Source organism: Osmerus mordax, chromosome 12, assembly GCF_038355195.1.
Source record: "Osmerus mordax isolate fOsmMor3 chromosome 12, fOsmMor3.pri, whole genome shotgun sequence".
NCBI classification, from domain to species: Eukaryota; Metazoa; Chordata; class Actinopteri; order Osmeriformes; family Osmeridae; genus Osmerus; species Osmerus mordax.
In genome coordinates, this window is record NC_090061.1 from 5,747,648 (window position 1) to 5,756,985 (window position 9,338).

The following is a 9,338-nucleotide window of genomic DNA, read 5'->3' on the forward strand; positions in this document are numbered from 1 at the left end:
CTTACCATTAGGAGACGGAGGCCTTGTCTCCCTCTCTCCCCCAGGTCTCCCTATCCACATGTATTTGCTGATGGATTAAATGTTTTGGACAAGGAGTGCCAGGCATGGAACGGGGGGGGGAGAGGGCGAAAGAGAGGGCAGGCTGGAGACAAACTGATTCTTTCTTCTCTTCGTCCTCTCCCCATCTATTACTGACACTGCTCCCTATCCTCACACAAGCTCCAGGCGATCCTGGACGGATTCTACCAGGATTGTGAATCTACTTCTTAGCAGTTGCGGTGGCAGTTTTTGTCCTGGTTTTCCTTGTTTGATTGTGTTGGGTGTTTTGTTTGGATTTTGTTTGTGTACTAATGCAAATATGGTTTGACGGGGAACAGATTTATCACATCTTCATCAAGCTGAAGTAGACCTGTCTATGACTGAAGGGTAAACTATAGAAGTGTCTATTTGAATCGGCAAAAATACTGCTTGCGGGATAAACATTCCTTGGCTGGCTGTGTTAGACCAGCAATCAGCCTGGTGTGTCATATATTCATACGTAGGTGACAGTTCCTTTTTCTCTCAAAGAGTGTGTGTGTGTGTGTGTTGCATGTGAAGGCATCATCTGCTTAGCGTCAGCTTTGGCCCATTAGACAGGTTTGGGCTTTGCTCCTCATTCTTTCAGGGAGAGAAAGCTTTGACTGTCTCTTGGGTGCCAGCTGGAATCATTCTGTCAGTCTGTCAACCTCTGGATGTGTCTCCCTCTCTGGCTCTGTCCCCTCTCCTAGTTCTGCCTCAGAAGTTCACTTGAAAGTGACTGTATTCTTGCATAAACAGTACTAACTTCATCCTCTATGTTTAGAAATGTAAACCCACATTTACGTGGAAAAAGCAGAGATTGCGTCGACATGACAACAGACTCTGGAGACCCCTTCTTCCTCTGTCCTCTCCCTATGTCCTGTCTGCCGCCGGAATCCCGTCACGTTTTTGCAAAACGCGGTAACTTGACGTGTCCTCTCTCTCCTTCCCCATGTTCCCGTGGACGTGGCGTCGGCAGCCATTTTGAGCCGGACCGCAGCGCTCTGAAGAAGAGAGAGTGGGAGAGGAGGACACAGGAAGTGCAACAGGACGAAGACCTCTTCTCCACTGGCTTCAACCTGTTTGGAGAGCCCTACAAGGTGTGGTATGACATGTGTGTGTGTTTTGCGTGAGAGGGAGTGCTGTTTGTGTGTGTGTGTGTGTGTGTGTGTGTGTGAAAGAGGGGTAGGTGTGTGTGTGTTGAGGCTGGGAGGGCGTTCTGGTGAGGCTGGGGGTGGAGATGGGCTTAGGGGAGGGGGGATGTGTGTGGTTTTGAAAACATTTGAGGGGAGGGTAGATGTAATCATATGTGATGAAGCTGTTACACAAAGTCACCCCCTTCTGCCAGACAAATCTGTTGATGTGTGAGGTATCACACACACACACACAAGCACGCGCGCACACAGATGGCTTACCGGTACTGTGTGTATAGAAACAGTATTCCATATAAAGGCTACCAGCAGATTGGTCTATGCTTGGTCCATATGGACTGTTACTGCTTGTCAAATCCACTGAAGATATCTGACTACACATCATATGCGTTGACTTAAATACCAGATTGTGTTCATTCAACCCTTATTTGTCTGGAGTGATATAATGTTGATAAACTTATATATTTTATGTATTGTTACTCCAAGACAGTACCATGATATTATAAAGCGTGTAACTGGAGTTTGATGAAGATGGATTGGTGAATGGTAGCCTCGTGCGTGTGTGTGTGTGAGCGTGTTTGTGTATCCTATATCATTTGCTGAGATCCTGCCCTGGGCTCTAGGGTGAGTACAGTACAGATATGCACGTGACTGACAAAAAGCTGTGTGGACAATATTCTCTCTCTCTTCTCTCTCTCTCTCTCTCTCTCTCTCTCTCTCTCTCTCTCTCTCTCTCTCTCTCTCTCTCTCTCTCTCTCTCTCTCTCTCTCTCTCTCTCTCTCTCTCCCCCCTCTCTCTCTCTCCCCTCTCTCTCTCTCTCTCTCTCTCTCTCTCTCTCTCTCTCTCTCTCTCTCTCTCTCTCTCTCCCCCTCTCTATCTCCCCTCTTTCTCTCTCTCTCTCCCCTCTCTCTCTCTCCCCCCCCCCCTCTCTCTGTGTGTGTGAGTCACAGACGTGCTAGTGAGTCTTGGTTCCGGTTGTCTTCTACACAACAGAGTAGCACGTGACACATGTATTTGATACTAGCTGTGGTCTGGTGACAAATGGTTCCAGAGGAGGGGCACACACTGTGCACCTGTGTGCGTGCACGTGCATGCACGTGTGTGCGTGTGGGTTTGTTTTCTTTGTGCACGGCCTTTCAGGAACAGAACATCTGAGTAGCGTGTAGAAAAGAATACAAATGACTAGAATGTTCTCTGGGAGTTGATCACAATCACCATCAGTTCCCTTAATTGAGATACAAATGCTACATCATGGACATATTGTGTGCAAAATTACATACATTACCCCAATCTGTCCACCACATGTTTTCGAGTGTGTGTGTGTCCGCATGTCTGTGTGATGAATTTGTCTTGTCCTGCTGTGTTCCTGGTTTATTTTCTCTGTCCTCAACCTTGATTGGTCATTTAGAAGAGATTAAAATGGACACGGCTAATTCCTCATCACATGTGATTGGTTAAAGCCATTATTGTGGTGGAAAGCTCCACTCAACAGCCTTGATATCCTTGTGAATAGCTTTCAAACAGGCCGTAAATGGTGTGTGTGCGTGTGTGTGTGCGTGCGTTTTAAGGAGAGAAGGTTGGGAACCTGTCCATCTCTTCTCTCTGAAGCAGCAGGAAGGGCTAGTGACAGTGCTCTTTGAAGGCTAATTAGCCCTGTCACACACAAGTCACTTCACTAAGATGCCAGTTTGGGGGGGAAAACACATGCACTTTTCTTTTAGACAGCAGCTCTTCCTCTCCTCTTCTCCTCTCATCTTCTCTCCTTCTCTCTCCTCCTCTCCTCTCCTTCTCTCCTCTCATCCTCTCTCCTCTCTGCTCCTCTCCTCCCCTCTCCTTCTCTCCTCTCATCCTCTCTCCTTCTCTCCTCTCATCCTCTCTCCTCCTCTCTCCTCTCCTCTACGTCCCCTCCCTCCCTTCCATGTTTCTCCTTTGCGGTGTTTAACTACTGTTTGTAGTTTCCTCCACATCTCAAGTCTCCATTAGTTAATCCCCCAGTTTAATCCTGTCTAATGGAGCTGTGCTGTTAACAGCTATTTGGGAGTGATTGACTTGAGCTCTCCTCCCCACCGCTTCATTCAGGCATCTAGAGAGACACCCCAGCTCTGCAAGTCCTCCCTGGACCCCTAGCCCTAAGCTCAAACACAGAGTACACACACACAGAGACTAACAATTTCACACACACACCTACGCTCTCTGAAACAAATATATGCACCCTGACTTGGAGGCAGGCATGCTCACATACAAAGAGCGCACCCCCAGAGCGCTGGTCCACACAGCGCTGCTCCAGAGAGCGCTCTGTCACCAGTGGATGTGCAGCAGCGTCCCCTTAGGACCTCCAGCTCCAGGTGGACAGGTCTCTGGGAGAGCCACGCTGTTTAAAAGCCTCAAAATCCCCTGCCAAGGTCAGGGAGTTGGTCCGCAGCCAACCTGCTTCTCTCCTTCTCCCTTCCCTGCCCCCTCTCTTCTCTTATTCTCTCCTCCCCCTTTGCTCTCCTCCCCTCCCCTCCCCTCTCCTCCATTCATTTCCTATCCTCTCCTCTCTCTCCTCTCTCCCTTTCAATGCTCTGCTCCTCTCCTCTCCTAGGCCTTCCACCCCTCTAGGCAAACATTATCTCTATCGGCCTCCTCAGCCGTTCTTTCCCATCCATCCCTCATCCTCCTCTCCCCTTCTCCTGCCCCCCCCCTCCCCTTCTCTTTCTATGCTGAGTCAAGACCTTACAATGTCAACGGGGAAACAGCGGCCAAGTTCTACCCTCCACTCCTTTCCCCCCCGTGTGTCTGCTCTCCACCTTCTTCTTCCCCTCCGTGTGTCTGCTCTCCACCTTCTTCTTCCCCTCCGTGTGTCTGCTCTCCACCTTCTTCTTCCCCTCCGTGTGTCTGCTCTCCACCTTCTTCTTCCCCTCCGTGTGTCTGCTCTCCACCTTCTTCTTCCCCTCCCCTTTTTCCTTCCTCCAAATGGTATTCCACAAATGTGTTTTGTGTTCCTCTTCAGCTGTCGTATGTTTAATTCATGAGGGAGAGGCAGATTCGAGGAGATAGAGAAGGGGAGATTAATGTATTCAAACGTTAACTTTCCCTCGCTCTTTCTCTGTCTCTCTTGCTTGCTCTCTCTCTCTCTGGTGGAGGAGGACAGGAGAGACAATGGGAGTGAGGATCTGTCCTCCTTACAGTATCTCTTTCTTTCCTGTCTCCCCTCTCTCTTCATTTCCGCTAAATGTTATCAGGGTCTGGTTGGGGGTGGGTATATGCTTGCATATATGTATGTGTGTGTGTGCGCACTTGTGTGTGTGAGTGTGCGGGCACTTGCCACGCGAGTCTGTGTGTGAGTGTGTACACACATGTGCTTGCCGGAGTTCCTGTGACCATCCATGGATGTTTGTGTCGTGTGTGTTTGAGTGTGTGTGCGTGCGTGCATTTTCCCCTATGTGTGTGTGCAGTCAAAACCAAACATGGTTGTCTGTAGCAACCTCACGCGCACATCTAGCAACATCTTGAAACCTCACGTGCGCTCGTATTCTTGCTTTACTCTGCTCTCATTAGCGCTCTATTGATTTCAAATCATGCAGTGCTGTGGGCTTACTCATGTGAATCCAGATGGAGGCTCCTCACTGCAAACAGTGATGGTAATGCTAACGACCGCTTGCTGTTGTTGCCGGGGCTGGGAGAACAGTGATTTTATGATTTGGGTGGAATGGTTTGGTCAACAGTATAGCGAAAGCTCGTTGAAATCGACACGAAACGCTTTGGCAAGACGAGCGTATTTGATCTGTGTTTGACTCTGCGAAAGCTTCTCCAGAAAGCTCTCTTTCCTGGTGAGCGACCCCACTGTAGGTTTTCAGATTCTGATTTGGTTTACGAACCAGTTAATTATTAGAATCCGGTGTGTTAGATAAGTGTTTGAACAGAAAGGCGCCGCTCTGGAGGGTATCTATTCAGGGTTGGAGACCTTTTCAGGGTGTAGGAAACATAAGAGAGAGTAATGAGTTTTGGGGGGAAAAGTTTGACTGAGAGACGAGGTGTGGATGTTTTTCATCAAATGGAAATTTTCCATCTGAGTTGTGGACTAGTCTTATCTCGTGTCTGGAAGCACTACTTATTATGCACTGTACTATTTCCATTGCTATGTCATTCGCTGTCCTTAAAACTGTTTATTGCTCTATTAGCAATTCGTACACTGACTTGTCTATGTGAAAAGCTTTAAGGTGATAGATCTCCACACAACTATCCCCTAGGCTATTATGGCTTTATAGGCTACTTTACTGAGGTGTTCCCTGGGGTCAGAGGTTAAGACGTTAGGGCTAGCAGGTAGCAGAATTGTGTACATGCTAGTGGTATTTGGAGGTCAAGAGTGTAACCACCCAGCAGATTATCCCTGTCTGTGGAGCAGTGGAGCCTGACTATTCACCCCCACACACACACACACACATTCATTCATTCTAGCACTCACTAAAACACACACTCCATGGGCCATTGACCATTGATCGTTTATCGACTGTGATGCAGTTAATGTTGATGAGGATAAACAGACACTGTTGTCCGACACAGTAGGGGACAGCTGAGCTAGCTCAGTGTAGAAGATCCAGAACCTTTACTGCCCATTAACATTGGACATCCAGTGTATCAGCAGCGCAGTGATGCTGACAGGCAACACAAGCCCAAACTCAAGAACAGATACCTTGACAAATATTGCATTTCGAGAGGGTTATAGGCTACAGATTGTAACAAAGGTCATTCAGAACAAGCCCCTTGCGAGGGGATGCCCCTGGCTGTATGTTTGTATGTATTTCATCACACACAAATGTCCTTGTCTAATGGGAGGCATAAACTCCGCTCTACATATTTATCTCACTTTCCTCTGTTGCCTTTGAGTAACCTAATTACAACCGTGTACCAAGTGCACACACACGCATACACACACACACACACACACACACACAGACGTGCACAACCCGGCGGTCGCATTGTATCGTGCGAGCGGAATTAATCTTCATTTGCCGTCTCTCCAAATAGACAGCGATGCGTTTCACATCTAATTCCTGTTTACATAGCGACGCATATTAGCATAATGCATCTTTTAGCGCAATTGTACTAGCTTCTTAGAGCTGCGCTCAACACATCAAAGATTCCGCTAAATGCAGTTTAGAACGGAAATAATAGTCGTGAGTGTGTGTTGTGACAAAATGCAGGATGTAAGGGCTGTAAGGAGTTTATGGGTGGTTACGTTTCGAGAGTTTGAAGTGAGTTGTGATGTTTGAGCTAGAAAGAAAATGATTATTCAAAGGACTTTTGTTGTGGAAAAAAATGTTTGGGGCTTTTTTTTATCCAAACATATCCCCTGTCTGCCTCTGACAGAGAATGAGAAGATAAATGCGGCATAGAACATATAAAACTACACGGTGTGAATTGTGAGATTACAAGATCGTTCTGGTGGGAGGTTCAAGGGAATTAGGAATATCTTTATCACTCACCCCCTCCCCTCCTTCTCTCTCTCCGTCTCTCTAGACAAACAAAGGCGATGCCCTTGCCAATCGAGTGCAGAACACCTTGGGGAACTACGACGAGATGAAGGAGCTCCTGACCAGCCACTCCAACCAGAGCCACCTCGTTGGCATCCCCAAGAACTCCGTCCCCCAGACCCCCGCCCGGAGAGGAACCCTGCCGACCAGGCCGGCTTCTTCCAGCCCGAGGCCCAGAGAGGAGGGGGCAGAGCAGGCACAGCAAGCGGGAGCCTCCACACCACCTCCACCAGCTCTGGATCCATGCCCCCTCCCCCATCCTCCTCCAGCTCCTCCTCCAGCTCCTCCTCCTCCTCTTCGTCTGGTGGCCTCACGCAAGGGCACCAGAGCTCCAAGAAGTCCCGGTCGTCCGAGGGGAGCAGGGGAGGTCACGGGTCGAGTGGTGCCCAGGGCCAGGGGCTAGGTCTCGGGGGTTGCAGGGGAAAACCCCAGGTCCAGGACACCCAGAACCAGAGACACGAGGACCTGTTCAGCATCCAGGCTGACAGCCTGATTGGCACCAAGGCAGACTCCAGCCCCGCCTCTTCCTCCTCTAGCTCCTCCCTACCCAGGAGACATGCCCCGCCCACCAAGCCCAGCTCCTCCTCCTTGGTCCTGGAGCACCTTAAATCCTCCCCGTTTGAGCAGGAGGCGGGGTCTCACATCTCCTCGTCCCCATTGGCCTCCACTTCCCTCCTGGCCATGCCCAGCGGCCTGACCACGCCCACGGCAAGTGGGTTAACCACACCCACCTTCCCGGGGACTCTGGCTGTGAAGCCCAGTGCTCCCTTACAAAAGCCCACCGCCTATGTCCGCCCTATGGACGGGCAGGACCAGGTGCCCAACGACTCACCTGAGCTCAAGCCCCCCCTAGAGGTGGGCGACGGGTACACAAACCCAGCCTACGGTTCAAGCACAGCCAGCTCCAAGAACAAGCTGCCCAAGCTGACCCTAACCCAGACAGGAGAGGTAAGTGGCTTTCCTCCCCTGGTTTTCTACAAAGACTGGCTTTGGTTCGGCAAGCTAGGCAGGTTCTTTGCGTGCTGGTTGACATTGGGCTTGCAGTGCGTAACTGCGGTGGTTTGGTGAGCTGCACCGGAGTCAATGTGCTTCATTCTTCGTTTTTCGTTCTGTAGAGTATTGCAGTTGGCAACATAGAGTGTATAAAGTCCTGGCTTGTGTTAAAGTGCAGTGGACCATTTAGAATGTGTTCTCTTTGTTAGGTCATCTGGCACCAAGGCTGCATCAGATAAGAACTCACTCGCTCTCTCTCTCCCTCTCTCTTATTTAATCTCGATCTCTCACCCCATCTCTCTCTCTCTCTCTCTCTCTCTCTCTCTCTCTCTCTCTCTCTCTCTCTCTCTCTCTCTCTCTGTCTCTCCATCACTCCCCCTTTTTCAGTCCCCGTCTCTCTCTCAGGTCTGTTTCTCATTAAGTCCCTGGCTGTGCCTCACATTGACATCAATGAGACAGGAGAAACAGACAGAGAGAGAGAGAGTACATTAATTGTCAGATCCTGTATTTAACTCCCCTGCCTCGCCAGTGCAGACATCTGACATGTCAGTTGGTTTTGATCTCACTCGCAGTCCAAATATCAATCCCATTAATAGCAGAGAATAAATGCAGCCCCCCAAAACGACCTCTCACTCGCGTTGTGGAGGGAATGTTCCGGTGGAAACCATCCTGATGCCGTGTCTGCTTTGAAGGTGGTTTGGCGATGTATCAGTCAAGCCAGTGATTAATGTGTTTCAACAGATCCCAAGAACATGGCGCGTGTTTTGTTTATACTCCGTGTGAAAGCTGAGGGCTGAGAGCCTGTTAGGTAACCATCGGTGGGGTCAGACAACCCCAGAAGTTGAGTCACGGTGTTCTGAAAGGTTATCTCAGCTCTGTGTGTTCGAAAACACACACAACAGTGGCCAGACAGAGAGACAGACAGGCAGATAGGCAAGCAGACAGGCAGACAGAAAGTCAGACAGGCCATCGAAAGAGATGCCATTTCGCTCAACCACTGAACAAGCGCATTACCACATCGAGCAGACAGCTGTGAGAGGCTCCCCAGGTTACCACTGTAGAGACATTGTCCTGTCCTGTCGCATTGTGTTACCATTATGGACAGCTTGTTCTGTTGGACCCGCTTACTCAAAGGAACTCCTCCTTCTCCCATCAGCATATTCTTCTGCTTCTCTTGATTTCCTCACGCATTTAATCCAAAAGAGCATTTTGCTATGAATCAGAAGGGTCAATTAGGCCTAGGTCAATAAATTGCTCATTGCGCTGATTCATTTGCAGTGGGAGTTAATTTTCTGTACGGCCTTGCTCCAACAATCACCCCCCTTCCAGCCCCTACCAGTACTGCCTCTCCACAGTGTCACAGTGGTTGAAATCTCTGATTGTATCTCTGTGGAGATGTGGGGAGTCACAGAAAGATCTGTGTTTTATGGTATGGTGAACTAATGTGCCATTTTTCAATGATTGAATTGAGGAAATGATTTTGATCTTGACCTTTTGACTTGAAATGAAAAGCCGTTGACTTTTGATTAATTCTCCACTCAAGTTCTCTTTTTTGCTAGACTCGCTAGCCAAAGAAGCATTCTACCCTGGACAAACACAGTCTTCCAACCTTCCTAGAGCA

At 49.1% G+C, this 9,338-nt stretch overlaps 1 protein-coding gene across 1 annotated transcript in view; it reads left to right on the plus strand.

Annotated features, from left to right (window-relative positions):
- Window positions 1–9,338, plus strand: part of aff2 (AF4/FMR2 family, member 2) — a 120,014-nt gene that overhangs the window by 33,533 nt on the left and 77,143 nt on the right. The window contains 3 exon segments of the mRNA XM_067247636.1: window positions 1,037–1,157; window positions 6,711–6,857; window positions 6,860–7,672. Coding sequence (XP_067103737.1) covers window positions 1,037–1,157; window positions 6,711–6,857; window positions 6,860–7,672 — 1,081 coding nt within the window.